The 19,556-nt window shown below is 33.7% G+C and overlaps 1 protein-coding gene across 1 annotated transcript; it reads right to left on the bottom strand.

Annotated features, from left to right (window-relative positions):
• Positions 1 to 5,874: 5,874 nt before the first annotated feature.
• Positions 5,875 to 16,563, bottom strand: LOC148584204 (uncharacterized). The gene is made up of 2 exons (XM_088518794.1): positions 16,542 to 16,563; positions 5,875 to 6,410 (listed from the first exon to the last, which is right to left on the bottom strand). Exons 1-2 carry the CDS (start codon positions 16,561 to 16,563, stop codon positions 5,875 to 5,877), a joined length of 558 nt encoding a protein of 185 aa, XP_088374920.1.
• Between the last annotated feature and the right edge of the window lie 2,993 nt (positions 16,564 to 19,556).

Genomic DNA, 19,556 nt, shown 5'->3' with positions numbered 1-19,556 from the left:
GGAGAGGAATCAGTTCTTATTAAATCAAGAGTAAAATTGTTTAAATTTATTTATTTTTTTTTTTTTTTTTTGATAATTCTACCCCTGGTGAAAGAGAACCGGTTCCCCTCCCTTCCATCGATGGTTGGAAATCGACTCTTTAAGAAACTATCTTTTATTTAAGGGCTAATTATTAGTAGAATAAATATCACTTAATTCATAAACTTTAATTCATGCTTAATTTTGAAATGCATTTTTTGATTTTGGATCGTACAAAAAATTAACAAATATTTTTTATTTTATTTTCATATAATATGAGGAGCTGTGAGAAAAAAAAAAAAACAAAAAGAAGCTACAAAGTGCAGAGGAAAATAATATGAGAATAGAAGACATTCGAGTGTGAGATTAAAATCTAGTACAATTGTATGCTCATATTACTTACAATTTGGAGAAGCAATTGTGAGAGGATTATTGTGAAAAGGTATTCGAACAACCCGGGACATGGTCGAGTTAGTAGGCTCTATAAAGTGAACTCTCACAATAATCCATCCGAAGGTGCGTGAAAGTGGCAAAACACGGTACGACGCAAATGAAAAGCATAACTATTTTACTCCTCATGAATATTGTTTTTCTTCATCAATTGAAAATATTTTTGGGTTTTTACCAATATTTTTCACCGCGACAAACACTTAAAAATATAAAAGCTCTTTTTCAAAAAATATTTTACGCCAAAACAAACATGACCTTAGTGTAACTCAATTCATATTTTAAAGGTTTTGGTGTTAATTTGCCCACTTTATCAAAATAAGCTGTTAAGTTTGAAAAGTATATACAATAACTAAACTTAACCCATAAAATTACTCATTCATGTAAAAAAAAAAAGGGTATTCTTCTGTTACTTTCTCCTTCACAAATTATCATTCCTGTGTCATTTATCTCATAAACTTCAATTCTGTGTTATTTCCTTCAAATTTTAGTGTCAATTTGCTCATTATTAAAATCAGTTGGAAAGTTACAAAAAAATATTAAATCCGGTTTATTAAAAAGAAAAGTATCTTCTTAGGTTAGGGAAAAATTAGTCATTTCATAAGCAAATAAGAAATGGGTACAAGGAATAAAAAAAAAAAAAATAGAAAAAATGGTAAGATTCTCAACAACAAATCTAAAAAAAAAAAAAAAAAAAAAAAAAAAACCAGCAAATTTCTCATTAGAGTTGATGGTTGATTTGAACGGAGGAAACGAACCGATGATGGTGGAATTTCAAAATAAGGTTCAAATTACACTCGATTAAAGTTTTTGACTTTACCTAAAGAATTAGTAAAGAGAAGACATACGAAAATATAAGAAGTTCTTATTGGAAGCTTTTCCTTTTGTTGAGGGTTTTTTTTTTTTTTTTTAATATATAATTTTTTTTTAAAAAAAAAAATCAATATATATATATATTTTTTAATTTAAAGTAAGATTTGAGATTCATCAAGTGTGAATTATAGTTTGTGACCGGTTTTTTGAGGTTTCGAGCGGTGTTGTCACTTGCTGGAAACTATGAGGAGAAGACTGACCGATACGGACAAAGCAATGGATTCGCCAGAAAACACTAAATGCGTTGGGAAAAAAAGACAGGAAGCAGAGAAAAAAAAAAAAAAAAGGTATAAAAGGTGATTCAGAATCTATGCTCTGATACCATATTTGTGGTTAGTTTCAATCTATACGTAGTTTTCTCAAAAGCTGCAAGCTTTGGTCTTATGTGACTGGTGCTACCAAAAAGCCGATTAAAGGGGCTAATGAAACTGATGATGCCCTCCTCACTCGTCTCATCGATTGGGAAAGTAATCATCATTAAAGTTCAAAAACAATAAAGAAAAAGAACAACCAAATTCCTTGCATGAAAGTGCTACGTACCCTTAACCTTGATGGGTTAATCCAGATGGTGAAAGTCTTGGATTTGGTGGCGGTATCCCATCAAGATCTGAGGTTCAAATTTTTTTGAGTGCATATAATTTATTGCGGTCATGGTTAAGACAAAGCTGAATCTAACCTGATCTGTGTGAAACGAGGCACTTGTAGGTATTAGATATTGTTGAAAATAATGTGGGTTAATTAGAAATTCTGGTAAAGTGGACCATCCATGTCCCATGATGGCATGATGGTATGCTGTTATTGTACAACAATTGCGTAAGTGCCCAATAGAGAGGGAAGCATTTTAGGCCATGAAAGGCAATACGTTTGATGGCAACATGACAACCTTAATTCTTTGACAAAAGCAAGAGACAAAAAAATTAAAAGCCACCCACAGCCTTGCTTCTTTTACTTTTTTGAGGAGGTGTTTCATGTTTGTATTTTTTTTATTATTATTTTTGTTGCCAAAAACAGTGGAAACCATGACATTGAATGCTGATGATGAAGATGATGAAGAATGGACATGTCATGGGAAATTTTAATATATTTTTTATTTTTTATTAAATTATGTAAGAAATAATGCTAAACTAAAACGACCCATCATGGCCAATAGTAGGACGCAAAAAGTTAAAAGGATTCCAAGTCAAAAGGAGAAAGAAAAAAAATTGTTGTTGATTCTTCTTTCCCTCTTATCTCACTTTCTTTAGCAACTGCAATCGTATTCACAAAAATGGGTACACCATTGTCATTTGTCAACCTCCTCTTCCTCTTTATTGTATTTGAAAGTAAGTTGAATGAAGATGACGTTGAAAATTTTCTTATTCTTACATATATCTAATTCACAAAATTGAGAGCTTGTTTTAGCAACCCTCTTTAGGTTTTTTTTTTTATTTTTTTTAAATTTAGAAAACTTAACTTATTGTCCTGGCCGTTCATCACTTTTTTAATCATACCCTTAAACTTTAAAAAGTGTTAATTTATGGTTACCATACTTCAGGAGTTTATAACGTCAACTGTGTCGTCAAAATTCAACGTTTTGATGAGTGAAACTCGAAAAATTATCCTAATTTTTTTATTTTATAAAATTATAAAAATACCGTGAATTTGGCGTGGGTATTTTGGAAATTTCACTTCTTTCGTTAGAATTTAACGCTGAATTTGGATGAGATTGTTGACATTGCAAACTTTTGAAATATGGTAACTCAAAATTGACATTTTTTAAAGTTTAAGGGTATAATTGCAAACGTAATGAAAAGATTGGGGGTGGTAATTAATGTTTTCCTTTATTTTTTATTTTTTTTAAACAAAAAAAGGCTAAAGTATTAATAAACAATTCAAAATAGAAAACACTCAAAATTACTCTTATCATTATGTCACATCATAACCAAAACACAAAAAGTACCGTTTAAAATGTTTTAACGAACTCTCAAACCGTCCGGGTCAAGTTGTATTTACATCACCATTTATCACAAAAGTTTACATTTAATTGAAATTATGGGTAAATTGGTGGAGATATGATTCAAACTCAAGACATCTACTATGATATCATGTTAAATCACTAATTATTTCAAAAGTATAAACAAATAGAAAAAAATAAATAAATTATCGTTTAATTTATATTATAACAAGTTGTTTGTTTTTTCATTTCCAAAGAAAGACCGAGAGATAGAAAGAATTAAAACATTGAGAAACAATTCAAAACACAAAATAATATAAATTACGTTTATATTTATGTCACATCATAACCAAAAATCAAAAAAGTATCATCTATAAGGTTTTGCCAATTGAACTTTGAACCGATTAATTTATATTCTAATATTCTCACTTGTAAGCTCAAATTCTTCCTTAATAAATGAGGTATAACATGTGAAATATTTAATTTAAATGGAATGAATTGACACAAACATGGTTTGAACTTAAGACATTTGCTGTATTATCAGATTAAATCACTGTTTAAACTAATAAGAAATAATGAATTTAATCGTTTAATTTATATTATAATAAGTTGTTTATTTTTTTCATTTCCAAATAGAGATTGAGAGAAAGAAAGAAAGAAAGAAGAAGATATATACCTTTCATAATCCATTGTTTTGAGAACAACTTCTTACCAACTTATTCATAAAACAACCTAAGTCTCAATTAATTAATGTTTACTCCATTTTTTGTTTTTAATCTCCAATTCCCATAGTGGAAAGGAAACCCATAAAAGCATATCATGTGTTCTAAATTTTGCATTATTCTTTAAAATTTATCACTAAAAACTAATTTCTAATAACACATTCATTCAAACAGGATCTCTACTTCTCATATACCCAACTTGCTTATATAATGGAGATTATAATTCATGATTAAAAAAAAAAAAAAAAGTAAGAATTTTTTGTCTTATTGTTTCTTTAACTTTTAGACGTTCTCTTGGCTTCTCTAAGCCCTAAAAACAAAGAAGAAGAAGAAGAAAAAAGGTGGCTTTGCGAAAAAGAAAAAAGAAATACACATGCATTCACATGTGTACGTATATATATAAGACAATTCTGAAATGGACACTGCGTAAAAGCTTGTCTCTCCATTTGAGCTAAGTTTATCAAAGTTTCAGAAGAAGCTGACACTGCACTGTCCAAATCACAATCTACTGTTTATCCAATCACATAAAATCTTTAAAATTCTTTTGTTTCTTCTTACATTAAATAAAAAATGAATAAATATAGTTGGGATCGTTGAATTATATCACTTATTCCAAAAGTTTAAATTGAGAGAAAATAATTTATTAAATCATGTAATTAATATTAGACGAATGCTACGGTTTTCTTTGTGTTCTCTTAATCTTACGTGGATATTGTTTTCTAAAAAAACAGAAAAAAGTACCCCACTCGTTCATCATATTTTTGTTAGAAAACAATATCCACGTAGGATTAGGAGAAACTATAGCATTTCTCTTAATATTGTAACACTTTCCTTTACGTATAGGCTCAAATTTCATTGCAATAAGTAAGGCTCAACGAATACAATATTTAATTAAGATGAAAGATAAATCTATAATTGTGTAAGAGTTGATTACTACAGTTCTCCTCTACATAGAGACTTATTTTATTTTGTAAACAATGTAAGTAATAAATAAGAACACAATGTAGTCCTTAGGGCAATCACTAGTGATGAACATAAGCGTTTAACGCCCCGCCATCCCCATTTATTTTTTTTTGCTTTCACTTTTTCTTCTATTTTACATTTTGACTGTGTTTGAGAAATATAACTTTTAAGTTAAAAAGCGCTTTTGAGCGAGTTTCATTCATTTTAAAGCTTGTGCCAAAAGTGTGTTTTGGTTATTTTTGGGCTTTTTGAACTCTTAAAAGTGCTTTCAATTTTTTTATCAAACTTTTTTTTTTTTTTTTTTTTTTTTTTTTTTTTTCAAATAGACTTTTTAAATGTTAAAGACACCTTTAAGCCCCTCAAACACACAAAACTGTGCAAGGATGTGTTAAATTACTAGTTATCCCAAAAGCTTAAACTTTCCCTTACGTGTGGGCTTAAACTTTCTTTTAATAGGTGAGACCTAACACGTGGAATATTTAATTTAAATGAGGGGTAATTTAATACCATGACCTTTGGCTCTGATATCATATTAAATTACCAGTTATCACAAAAGCTTAAACTGATAGGAATAGATAAATTTAATCATTTAACCATTACTTTAACAAGATGACCTTTGCTCTGATGTATATATACACTGTGAACAATTTTAGGGTTAGCCTTATGTTTTTAACTTGAAAAAAACTAATAAACCCGTAGAAGAAAATGAGAAGGCACCAAACTAAAAAGGAAAATTGATACATTTAATGATATACATAATCTAATATTATTTAATTATTTTAATAAATTGTGCCATCGTTAACTTCATGTATACACAAACTTTAAATGCTATGAAACATTTAATGGATAAGATAGAGAGACGTTGTCCCTATCTTTTTTTTTTTTTGATCAAATCTTAATTCTCATTAACTCAAAAAATCAGACAGCCAGAGCAGATTGCTCTGCTGCCAAAATAGCACCAATACATTCTGGCGGTTCCGAAGACCACACCATATTCATGTTTACATTCACTGCTAAACGGGCCAAAACATGGGCCACCCGATTTGCTTCTCTAGGGATAAATTGCATTCTCCATGAAGAAAAATTCTGCAGAGTTGATCGGATGTCAGTCACCAAGTGGCCCCATCCACTCTCAGCTGCATCCTCCATCGTTACCGCTTCGACCACTTCCTTCGCATCGCCCTCTACTTGTACATGAGAGATCCCCAGTTCCTGACACAAACAAATGGCCATATGTGCTGCTAATGCCTCTGCTACCGTAGGATTCAAAAAACCTGGTCGTGATACACTCTTGGCGGCACGCATTTTGCCAAAATGATCCCGAACCACTGCCCCTAGACCCAGCCGACCGTCCTTCTTCAGAACCGCTGCATCCCAATTGACAGAAAACCATCCATGGGGGGGTGCCTTCCACTGAATATTGCTCCGAAAATTTACAGCGGACCATTGCCACCCTATGGTTGAGGAATCATTTATGAGTCACATTGACTTTTGATGAAAATAAATAAATAAAGTTTGGTAACATTACATATATATATATATATATAGATATATATAATATATAGTTTTGAGTACGTAGAGGTGTACCGGTTAACATACGGGTTGTCACGTAGCTTTTAATCGCCCTTTTCAAAAAGGAGTTGTAATTTTTTAAGGATATTAAAAGGAAATACGTGGCCACGTGGAGTTGAATTCTTCTTTTTTTCCCCAAAGGAAAGCTACTGAGATGTCACACCAACATCTGTCACTGAATATGATAAGAGCCACTTTATTAAAGGCCTATACAAGTGTCTCCTAAAAAGAGAGTGTGTGTGGGTGTGTTTTTTTTCCTCCTTTTTATTTATTTTTTTTAAAAAATAATATTATATAAAACTCTCATGTAATTAAGATGACATATGAGTAAAAATTAATTTTTTTATGTTATATTATTAAATTGTATGACAGTCATATTATTTTTAAGTGCATGTTAAAAGGTATGTTTGGATTTGCGATGTCAAAAGTGTGATTTGAAAAATACAGCAATCTCAAAACGTAGGATTTGAAACGCAATTTTAAAAAATACAATTAAGCCATTGGTAAAATCGCAGTTTAACTTTTAAAATCGCTCGTTTTTAAAAACACACTCCATTGCTCGTATGCAATTACGTTTTCAAATCTCAGTTTCTTGTTTTTAAAATACACATTCAATCAATACATTTTTTTTTGTAATTTTTTTTAAAGTATGAGAGCGATTTATGAAAAACCCACAATTTCAAACGCTAAACTGCGATTTTGCCAAATACTTAACTGCGTTTTTAAAAATTATGTTTTCAAATTGTTATTTTTAAATCACAAACCTAAACGGACCCTTAATTTATGAGATCACAATACAAAATTCAATAACATTACTCTTTTTTCATAACCACACTGCTCCAACAAAATCAACAAGCAAAAATATAAAGAAAAATATTACACACACTTTCGCTTTCATACTTTTAATTATATATTATTAATCTAACATTAAAAATCTCTATTAAATCTAAAATTTAGTAATAATTTTAAAAATGACGTCAATGTGTGGTTGCATATAAGATAAAAAGACTAGAAAAAAGGGAATCTCTCGAGACACATGCCGGTTACTTTTGTGCTGCTCCCAATCAGTGTTTGACAAACACTATTCTCTGTGGTTGTGTGTTTCTAACTTTAATCAATTTGCGTATGTCTGCCGGATTGTTTTGTTTTGTTTTGTTTGGTTTAGCTTTCCTCTTTAATTTCTAATCGCCCGCATTCATCGTACGCTTTCTCATATGTCCATGTCTCCCTAAACCCAAGGCTTTTTTATCATGACCCTACTCTACTACCTATGCATGCATGCATCACTGCCGCTCCCCATACACTTGTCCAATGTTGGTGGATCTATTTATATAAATATATAATATCTTCCTACCTTTTATAATATATTATTATTATTATTATTTTTTTAAAAAAATTAAAGTACCACAATTAAAATTTCTGAAAGATTATTTATAAATTTCAAAAACTCTTGAACTTTCAAATTGATAAAATGTATTCCACTCCGTCAATTTTTGGATGATAAAAGTGATAAAATGATATTTATATTCCTAACATTTTTATAAAATTTTAAATCTATCCTTAATTTTAAATTAAATAAGAAGGGCAATTTGGTCTTTTTAGAAGTTTTTGTTAGGATTTAACTACAAAAATTGACGAATATGGTCAATTGCATCAAATTAAAACTTCAAATGTAAAATTGAGATTTTTTAAAATTTATAAGAGGCTTTTCAAAACGTATAATAGTTCATGATATTAAGTAAAATTATTCCAAAAAATTAAATATGCAGAAAATTAGTTGGCCCAGTAAAAAACTAACCCTAAAAGAAACTGCATGCAAAATGCATAGACTCAGTCTAAAAGCTAATCTACTTGCCTCAAAAAGAAGACTGTCTAATTCCCAAAATAGACCCGGTACTGTACCCGGTGGGTCCGGGTCAGGGAACAAATGGTATCCCATGATTACAAACTTGCAATTGGAGCATCACAAGGTTAAAGGAAAAAAAAAAAAGAAAAAAAGAAAAAGGTAAGGGCCAGACATTCATCATTAATTTTTAAGGATAATACTAAACTCAGAAACATTATTATAGGCAAAAGATCTTGTGGTTTGGGGGTTGAGATATGCTTTTAAAGCCTTCATTATCCCTAAATTATAATAAGCAAAGGATCGAGGGCAAGCGAAATTTGGCTCGGTTTGTTAGTGTTTTTTAGGAGAGTATTTTTTATTTTTAATTTAAAAAAGTGTTATGATGTAACATAAAAGCCAAGAGCGAAAAAAAAAAAAAAAATCAAACAAAAATTTTAACAAATTGAGCCGTTGTCTTCTCTCTGTTTCGGTGTTAACGGTTTTACAAATATCATACAAATATAATTTGACGATATAACACTGAGAATTAGCTATTGGATAACAAGATAAGCATTTGTGTTAAAAAAAAAAAAAAAACCCAATTAATTTACAAAATAATCTTATTTTCTTAATTTTATTGGTTTTGAAATGATGGTTGAGGAGGTGATAGAGAAGTGTGAAGACACAATCAAAATGCCCAACTTGGGCCCAATTTAATTAAGGCTCCCGTGCCTGGAGGCCCCTCTTGACTCACGTGACAGATTTAACCGTTTCTGAGGCCTGCTTTGTAATTCTCTCATTTAAAGCCCTCTTCAACCGCTGACAGGCCCACCAGCATGTCTCCTTTTTGTCCATTGGATTTTCATTCGCCAAGAAACATCCCAAGCACATGTTGATGGGGTGTATGTGACACTGCCTAATACCAATCCCATCAACTCGGAGCTTTGTTTTACCTTTCACAAAATCCCATCATGTTTACTAAGGCTATCTTCGTATTGGTTAACGTGATGTATTTTGAGTGACAATGCCGAGAAATGAATGGATCAAAATGCTTAATCATATATATATTTTTTTAAGTGATTGACATTGTAAATCTTAACCACTTATCGTAACCCAAGTTAGTCGGTAAATTGTTGAAGCTGTATCCAGGGCCGGCTCAATATATTTTGATGCCTAAGGTGAAAGTTTTAAGTGGGACTTATTTTTTATTTTTATTTTTTATATTTAAATATTAAATAAATAATAATAATAATATATTTTTATTTAAAAATCATTATTCTCGCCTTTTGGGATGCAAAATCATTATTGAATAAAATATTTTAGAAACTTTTCAACTTTTAGCATTTATTTATTTATTTTCCCATTTGATTTTAAACGTTTAACACAATCTTCTAGATTTTGTTTACGGTTAGACATATGTAATATAATTAGGGTTGAATATTTTATTATTATATTTATTATTTTATTATTTTCCCATCGATTTTTTAAGCCTTATTTATTTCCGAATGTTAGAGAATCAAATGATATTAATGCCTTTTTTATTTAAATTTAGTAGTGGGCCTTAATTGAAGCGTATATATTGACGGCAATTAGGTCTTTAATTTTGTTTTGTTTTTGTTAGAATTCATTAATTGGGGGCCTTTTTTAAATTATCATTACCATGATTAGGGGGCCTTAATTAAAGAATATGAATGATAATAATGACTTTAAATTTTTTTATGAAATTTTTTTATTAACAAATATATTAATTTGGGGGCCTTATCAAATTGAGGGCCCTCGGGGGCTGCTTGCCTAAGGGTTGGGCCAGCCCTGGCCGTATCTGTGTGGAAAATGATAAAAGTTATTTGTTCTTTATTGTTTGAGGGAGATTTATTGGAGACTATCAAGGCGCCGAACATATAATAAATTTTGTGTTTTAATTTGTTAATTTCTTTTTATTTACTTGGATCATTTTCATTTAATTTATTCAACAATTGGTATGATATTATTAGAGTATACTCTTGTACGTGTAATCTTGATATTTTTATAGGGTTTGAACTCATAACCACAAATCTTGATGCCATAATAAATGATCACTTTATCAAAAAAAGAAAAAAAAAAAAAAAAAAAAAACTCAAACTTATTAAAAATGGTAAATAAAACTAATAATTTCATTAAAATTTGAACTTGTGGGTGGTTTTCTCTCATTGTTGCGTGGGGAGGGGGTGTTGGATTTGAAGGGGCAACAATGGTCACAAGTGAGGAAATGGTGTGAGAGTTCCCCATCAAGCTTTTAGGCCAAGCCCTTTCTTTTTGTTTCCTTTGCTTGTGTGTCTGCCCCCTTACAAATCCAAGAAAATGCATGGCTTCCTGACACATAGCAAGCCGTGACACCTTTCATGTGACTATGTTTCTTTGGAATATTTTTGAAAAGAATAAATCCTTAAAACATATGATCTGGTCTCATATCTAGCCAATACAGGGTAGTTATAACATCATCATCAACATCATCAACATCAAACATGTAGACTTTTTTTTATCTCATCTTTAGGCTACCTGACAAACACTAAAAATCATCGTGGTCTGCCAATGGGGTCATTATCACCTTCTATGACAATAATTGGTACCTTCTCGAAATTATTTTTTGTTTTATGCAAAGGGAAAAAAAAAAAAAAAAAAATCAATCAGGATATTACTGAAGAATAATGTTAACAATAATGATAACAAATATTTATTATTTGTTGCCAGGCCTTTTGTCTTTCTTTTCCTTCCTTTTGAGTTATTTATTTATTTTTGGGGTGAAAAGCTCTCTCTCTCTCTCTCTCTCTCTCTCTCTCTATATATAAAGTAATTCTCTATATGTGTCCATCTCCATGATTTTTGGACATATATTTGTCAAATTTGGAGACATGTTTGCTCTTGCATTACTGGGCCGACATGTCTTTGATAGCTTTAATTTTGTTTTGTCGAACATGATATAGCTCCATTCAAGAATTATTCGAATTTGATCTGCCCTGGGCCTGGTCTAAACAATGTGGCCCTTCTCTTTAAATGCATGGAATGGAGTTGTCTTTGTCTTTGTCTTGCTTCTTGGTTTAAACTTCCTGAGATATATATGTTTCTTTCAACTGCTAAGCCACACCATTTTTCATCAATCTGGGATTATTGCCATTCATCAGTGGCTTGTTGTTTGGCAATTTTACTGTATATGTTGATTTACATGTAGTGCGAGAGGTAGGGAGCACATTGTGGGGGAGAGTTCCCCACATTGTCTTAATGCAACTTGCTTTGGTTAATGTTAGAGAATAGTAATGTGGGTTTGTCCCACATTGCTCAAGTGTAGAGAATGCATGTTGAATAATAAACTTAATTTTAATAACATTTAGTTGAGTCTTTTCATTTCATATTCTCATATGTTGTTACTAAGTGACTTTTCATTTCATATTCTCATATGTTGCTAAAGAACTTGAAGAGGTTGTGTCTTTTAGTTTTTCAAGAGATATTTTTCATTAGAGTTACATGAGAGTTATATGATATATAAATGAATGAAGTTATTATGAAGAAGTTAGAAGGATCATTTGTATCCTATAAATACCCATGTAAGCAAGTATTTTTATCAAGTTGAATAAAGTTAAATATTTTTTTTTCTATTTTGTGTTCTCTCTTAGTGAGTGTTGTTGTTTCCAACTTTCAACAAAGTGGTATCAGAGACAGGTTTATTGATTCTAGAGAAATGCCAATTCAACCTTCCAATTTCAATTCCCTCACCTTGTTGGGAGATTAATACCTTTGGGGATTCCTTTTGCAAACTCATAATATAATATGTTGAGACACCACACAACCCAAAAGCTTAAGCTCATGGGTTTGGGCCCAACAATGCTATATTAACCACTCACACGTCATGTATATTTCCAATGTGAGATTCTATTCTTTTTAAACTCACACATATACTCAACAATCTCCCCCTTATCTGTGAGTTCATCACCACATTGGACCAATGTCTTATGAGTATTTTTACATTTGCAAGAGCGTCATGCGTACAAGAGTTGCGGGACTCGGCACAACTCCAAACCATACGCGTTCCAAACACCCATCTCAGGAAACTAAAGTTGGCTTTGATACCAGTTGTTGGGAGATTAATACATTTGGGGAGTCCTTTTGCAAGCTTATAATATAGCATGTTGAGACACCACATAACCCAAAAGCTTAAGCTCATGGGTTTGGGCCCCACAATGCTATATTAACCACTCATACATATACTCAACAAAGTGTTGGGTAGTCTTGGGCCTTTTTCAACTCCAAAAGCTAGCTTAAGAGGTGAGACTTTCCCTCACACTTATAAAGTGACCAGCCCCTTCTACAACCGATGTAGGATAACTCCAACAATCTCCCCCTCACACATCGGGTCCTGGGTTAGAGCAGCGATAACCCGTTCTCCCGTGGACTATTGGGCTGAGACTTGTTAGTTGAACCTGGGCTCTGATACCAGTATCGGGTGGTCTTGGGCCTCTCAACCCCAAAAGCTAGCTCAAGAGGTGAGGCTTTCCTTCACACTTATAAACTGACCACCAGCTCATTCCACAACCAATGTGGGACAACCCCAACATTTCCAAAGACAATTTTGATAATTGGTGCATTCGCATGAAGGCATTGCTTGGGAGATAAAGGCTACGATGAGCCTAGTGATGAAGCTTCTTTGGGTCCTAATCATAGAGAGGCTTTTCAAAGACTTTGAAAGAAGGGTCAACAAGCTCTCACTTTTATTCATCAATGTTTGGATGAAGCTATGTTCGAGAAGGTGGCGAATGCAACCAACTCCAAGCAAGCATGTGAGATTCTCCTAAACTCCTATCAGGGAGTTGATAAAGTGAAGAAAATTCGCCTTCAAACATCTTAGGCGAATTTGAAGTTTTACAAATGAAAGAATCCGAGTCGATTATGGATTATTTTTCAAGGGTGTTGGCAATAGTAAATCAAATGAAGAGATATGGAAAAAAATTGGAAGATGTTCGAGTAATTGAGAAGATCCTCCGCTCCTTGCAATAAAAATTTGACTATATCGTTGTAGCAATTAAAGAGTCAAAAGATTTAGAAACCATGAGTATTGATCAACTCATGGGATCTGTTGAAGCCCATGAAGAAAGACTCAACAAGAAGAAGGCAGAGCCATTGAAGTAAGTTCTAGTTACATAACTTTTTTTTCAAAGGGAATGAAGAAGAGCAAGAAAGGAGTCAAAGAGGACAAGGACGAGGATGCGGTCATGGCCGTGGTAGAGGAAGAGGAAGAGGCCCACGTAATTGAAATAATTACGAAGAAAGAGGTCAAACATCAAGAGAACGAGGAAAAATAAATAATTGGAAGCAATATGGAAGAAGGTATGATAAATCTTAAGTTAAATGTTATAATTGCCAAAAACATGGTCATTATGCTTGGGAATGTAAAAGTGATATTAACGATGTTGAAGAGGAAGCCAATTATGTTGAAAATGAGGAAGCGGAGCCCACTTTGTTGCTAGGTTATAATGGAGAAGAAAGATGAGAGAAGAACTCGTGGTATCTTGACAATGCGGCAAGCAACCATATATATGGAGACAAAAACAAGTTTGTCGAGCTAGATGAATCGGTGAGCGGGAATGTTACTTTTGGAGACTTAGCAAAAGTTCCAATAAAAGGGAAATTTATAATCTCAATTCGCTTGAAAAATGGAGGACATCAATTTCTAACAAATGTTTATTTTATTCCAAATATGAAAAGTAATATTTTGAGATTGGGACAACTCTTGGAAAAAGACTATGAAGTTCATATGAAAAGTTGTAGTCTTTTACTAAGAGATGACAAGAAGAATTTGATAGCCAAAGTTTTCATGAACAACAATAGAATGTTTTTATTAAATATTCAAGCGGATGTAGCTAAATGTCTCAAGACTTGCTTGAAAGATTCATCTTGGCTTTGGCATTTGAGATTTGAGCATGTAAATTTCGGCATATTAAAATTGTTGGCACAAAAGAGGATGGTGAATGGCTTGCCTTCTATCAACCAATTGGATCAACTTTATGAAGGATGTCTTGTCGGCAAAGAATTCCAGAAAAAGCTTTCCAAAATAATCTACTATAAGAGCAAATGAGCCGCTTTAACTTGTTCATGCGGATGTTTGTGGTCCAATTAAGCCATCTTCGTTCGGTAAAAATCATTACTTCCTTCTATTCATTGATGATTTTAATCAAAAGACTTGAGTCTATTTTTTAAAGGAAAAAACTCAATTATTTGAAGTTTTCAAAAAATTCAAACCCTTTGTAGTAAAATGAAGTGGCTATTGCATTAAATCATTGAGATCCAATAGAGGAGGTGAATTCACATCAAATGAATTTAAAGAATTTTGTGAAGCAAATGGAATTCATCGTCCTTTAACGGTTTCGAGATCACCACAACAAAATGGTGTTGTTCTTCAAGACAGATTAATACCTTGTTTTGGTCGGAGTAATGATGGAGACAATTTCTCATTAGCCACAGAATGTTGCTGAAATACAAGTTTGTGTTCATATGCCTTTCATTGTGAGACAGAAATGCATACATACAACTATTGTGATTGAGATTATCAGTCCATCGAAGTAGCTCATAATTCACATTCTACAGATTTAGGTCAGTTCCAAAAACTCCCTTATTTTTGTTTCGATACAACCACAAGATGAGCAAAATTAGTTCTATCCATAGAGTCATAAAACACATGGTGGAAGAGTTGAAACATGCTATACTCTAGTACTCGATCTATATTCTCAAACTCAAGCGAAACCGTATAAATATTGGGAAAAAATAGCATAACATCGACAGGTAAAATGTTATTCACATTTAATTCTATAATAATAATCATGGCTACAATAAACTTTTGCAACAAGCTTGGATTGAAGCTGTAAGGCTAACATAAATGAATAATCAAAATTAAGATCTCGTGTGTGAAACAATATTGATCTTGTGTTGCATCAGCGTGTGTGAAACCAGCTGATCGTTAAGATCTCGCTCCATCTATTCGTGAGATATTGCCTGTAAATAAATGAATAATAGAAATATTATATATATATATATATATATATATATATATATATATATATATATATATATATATATATATTATTCACATTTAATTCTATAATAATAATCATGGCTACAATAAACTTTTGCAACAAGCTTGGATTGAAGCTGTAAGGCTAACATAAATGAATAATCAAAATTAAGATCTCGTGTGTGAAACAATATTGATCTTGTGTTGCATCAGCGTGTGTGAAACCAGCTGATCGTTAAGATCTCGCTCCATCTATTCGTGAGATATTGCCTGTAAATAAATGAATAATAGAAATATTATATATATATATATATATTGAAAAATTCAAAGACAAATTAATACCTTGTTTTGGTTGGAGTAATGATGGTGACAATTTCTCATTAGCCACAAAATGTTTCTAAAATACAAATTTGTGTAAAAATTCAAAGACAAATTAATACCTTGTTTTGGTTGGAGTAATGATGGTGACAATTTCTCATTAGCCACAAAATGTTTCTAAAATACAAATTTGTGTTCATATGCATTCTATTGCGAGACAGAAATGCATAAACACAATTATTGGGATCAAGATTATTAGTCCATCGAAGTATCCCATAATTTACATTACAACGATTTAGGTCGGTTACAACGATACTCAACCACAAGATAAACAAAATTAGTTCTATCCGTGGAGTCATAAAATGTTAGAATAGTAATGTGGGCTTGTCCCACATTGCTAGAATTTGGGAGCTCCTCTCCCTTTGCTCTCTATATAAGGGGTCTCTCCCTGTTAAAGCACAAGTCATATTGAAGTCAACCTCTCAAGAGAAGATAGAGTTAGAATCAAAGACTTAGTTATTGTGATAAGATTGTATTTATCTTGTAGATAACTCATCTGTAGAGAATAGTTTAAATCTCTCTAATTTTGTACATGAGTTTGTATATAACTCAACTTCCTTTGATTCTATAAATATGAATGAAGATATCTCAACCAATTACGGTGAGAAAATTATCATCAGAGATATTATTTAGTTTTGTTATGGTATCAGAGCAAAATATTGACTAACGTCGTTTTTGTTTTGATTCCTGGTTTCTTTGTTTTTTCTTTCATTTTTTTTTCCTGCTTCAAATATCTGCTGCTCCCGTCAGAATTTTTTTTTTTTCTCACAATACCTGCTACTGCTATTGCACTCATGGCCGTTCCTGAAGGTGAGATTCCGATTCCACATATTGCTGCACCGAATCCCACTGCACCAGCACCCATTCAACCTGCTGCACCAAATATTGTATTTCAAGTCCCCAATATGAATCCAACTCTCAATGTCAAGCTCACCAAAAGCAATTTCATCTCCTGGAAAACACAAATAGACGCATACTTGCATGGCCAGGATGCTCACGGTTTCATTGACGGCACAAGCCGTGCTCCACCAAAAACTGTCCCAAATCTAGCCCCTGCCGTGGATGCTCCTGCCCAAATCATGAACCCTGCGTACATCACTTGGTACCAACGTGATCAACTTATTTTGAGTGTTTTAATTTCCACTCTTTCAGAATCTTTAGTCACACTTGCTGTGGGGTGTGCAACGGCCCGTGATCTCTGGTCGTCCTTGGAGAAGATGTTCACCTCGACATCTCGTGCTCAGATGATGCAAATTCATTATCAACTTGCCACTTCTAAGAAAGGTAACCAATCTGTCACTGATTATTTTTAGCGAATAAAACTCATGAGCGATACCATGGCGGCTATAGGCCAGCCTCTCAATGACTTCGAAACGATCTCTTATTTATTGGCTGGTCTGGGATCGGAGTATGATCCTTTTGTCACATCTGTGACCACTTGCTTGGACCCTCTCTCTCTCGAGGAAATTTTTGGCCACCTCCTCGCCTATGAGCAGCGTTTCCCTACTCCGGATATCTCTCCCTCAACCGCAAATTACTCTGCTCGATCTCAAGATCTCCGCAGCCGTGGACCTCGTGGTCGAGGAAATTTCTATGGTGGGCGTGGACCCACAAACCGAGGAAGGGGCTATTCTCCAAACAACTGTGGCCGGAATTCAAATGCATATCATGGCTCCTCTTCTCAATTCAGTCCCAACTGTCAGGTATGTGGAAAACAAGGTCACACGGCTCTGCGTTGCTATCGCCGTTTTGATCAAACCTATCAGGGGGAGTCTACACCCAACTCCCAGGCTCTCTACTCCTCTCCAACTATGACCATGGATGACAATTGGTATCCAGATACAGGAGCCACCCATCATCTCACCAATGAGATGACCAACCTCAACCTATCATCTGAGGAGTATCATGGTGCAGATCAAATCCATGTTGGTAATGGGTCAAGTTTGTCTATATCTCATACTGGATCTGCTACAATCTCAGCTTCCCGTAGAAAATTCTTATTAGAACAAATACTTCTTGTTCCCCATATTTGCAAAAATTTACTTTCGGTAAATAAATTTGCTCGCGATAATAATGTTTTCTTTGAATTTCATGCCAATTATTTTGTGATTAAGGACTGTCAAACTCGAATCCTGCTCCACCAAGGTCCTCTTAAAGATGGACTCTATCAACTGTGTCAATCGTCGAAGCCTCCTCAAATAAATCATACCCTCGTCGGTGTGCGAACCTCGGCGGATCATTGGCACAAGCATCTAGGACATCCTGCCCTTCGCACTGTTCAACATGTTCTTTCTAAATTCAGTCTTCCAGTTTCAGCAAATAAAGATCGCCTCCCCTTCACCGCATGTCAGCTTGCAAAAGGCCATCAGTTACCTTTTTCTACTTCAAATTCAAAAATATGTAATCCATTAGAATTAGTCTATTCAGATGTTTGGGTTCCTTCACCTGTTATTTCTATTCATGGCAATAAATATTATGTTTCCTTTATTGATGCTTTTAGCAAATTTACTTGGTTGTTTCCCATCCAACAAAAATCTGATGTCATGAATGTTTTTCAAAAATTCCAAATCATGGTTGAGCGTTTATTCAATTCCAAGATTAAACATGTCCAAACCGATTGGGGGGGTGAATTCCGTTCCCTTAATAAATTTTTTCAATCCAAGGGAATTCTACATCGTTTATCTTGTCCTCATACACATCAACAATAAGGTTGTGTCGAGAGAAAACATCGTCACATTGTCGATACTACCCTTGCACTCCTTGCTGATAGTGGTGTTCCCAAAAGCTTCTGGGATGAAGCATGTCAAACCGCATCTTTTCTTATAAATCTTCTCCCAACAGCAACCTTGAAAAATTTGTCACCATTCCAAAAATTATTTGGCCAACCTCCAGACTACTCTTTTCTCAAAATTTTTGGCTGTCAATGCTTTCCAAATCTAAGACCATACAATACCCACAAATTCGAGTTTCGATCAAAAGCATGCATCTTTATGGGTTACAGTCCTCACTATAAGGGGTATAGGTGCTATCACAAAGAATCTGGCCGGTTCTACATTTCACGTGATGTTGTTTTTCATGAGACAGTTCTCCCTTTTAAGTCCACAGCCCTTCCAAACACGGCCACTCCCTGCACCAATTCCCCAATCTTACCTATGGTTAATATCCCTCTGACTCAGCCACATTATCAAACCCAAAACCTCATCTCAATACCCGTGACTCCCCATCTTGCAACACCCGTGACTACACAGCCCCCCATACCCGAAAATGGCCAGCCCTCAATAACCATGCAGACTTCGACTAGTCCCTCTCCATGTAGGTCCCCCTCCGTGGCATCTAGTGAGAATATGGCCAATTCTGGTCCTATTTTGTCTAACATTGATTTTGTTTCATCTAATACTCTTGACGAAAATAGTACAGGTACAAACTTCTCCACACCTTCGGCACCAACAAGGACACACCAAATGGTCACAAGAGCACAAAACCAGATTCACAAACCTCGACAATTTCATGATGGTACTGTACGATACCCCATTGGAAGAGCTCTTTTATCCATCACGGAGGCTGCCATGGTTAAGCCCACATGTTTTTCCACTGCTATGCAAATTCCAGAATGGCGTACTGCTATGCTGGTAGAGTTTAATGCACTTCTTCACAATCAAACATGGTCATTGGTTCCACCTACTACTGCTCGGAATATAGTAGGGTGCAAATGGGTTTTCAAACTTAAACGTAAAGCTGATGGAACAATAGAAAGACACAAAGCACGTCTTGTCGCCAAGGGCTACCACC

This window comes from Corylus avellana, chromosome 8 (assembly GCF_965113065.1).
Source record: "Corylus avellana chromosome 8, dhCorAvel1.hap1.2, whole genome shotgun sequence".
NCBI lineage: Eukaryota > Viridiplantae > Streptophyta > Magnoliopsida > Fagales > Betulaceae > Corylus > Corylus avellana.
Note: the sequence above shows the minus strand (reverse complement) of the source record. Positions and strands in the feature narration are given on the sequence as shown.

Bases quoted from the DNA above. Each gene is read 5' to 3' on its own strand.
- LOC148584204 (XM_088518794.1), bottom strand. From the start codon at position 16,563: ATGAGTGCAATAGCAGTAGCAG. The intron at 6,411-16,541 runs GTATTGTGAGAA...CCTCAACCATAG, and splicing joins GAGTGCAATAGCAGTAGCAG to GGTGGCAATGGTCCGCTGTA.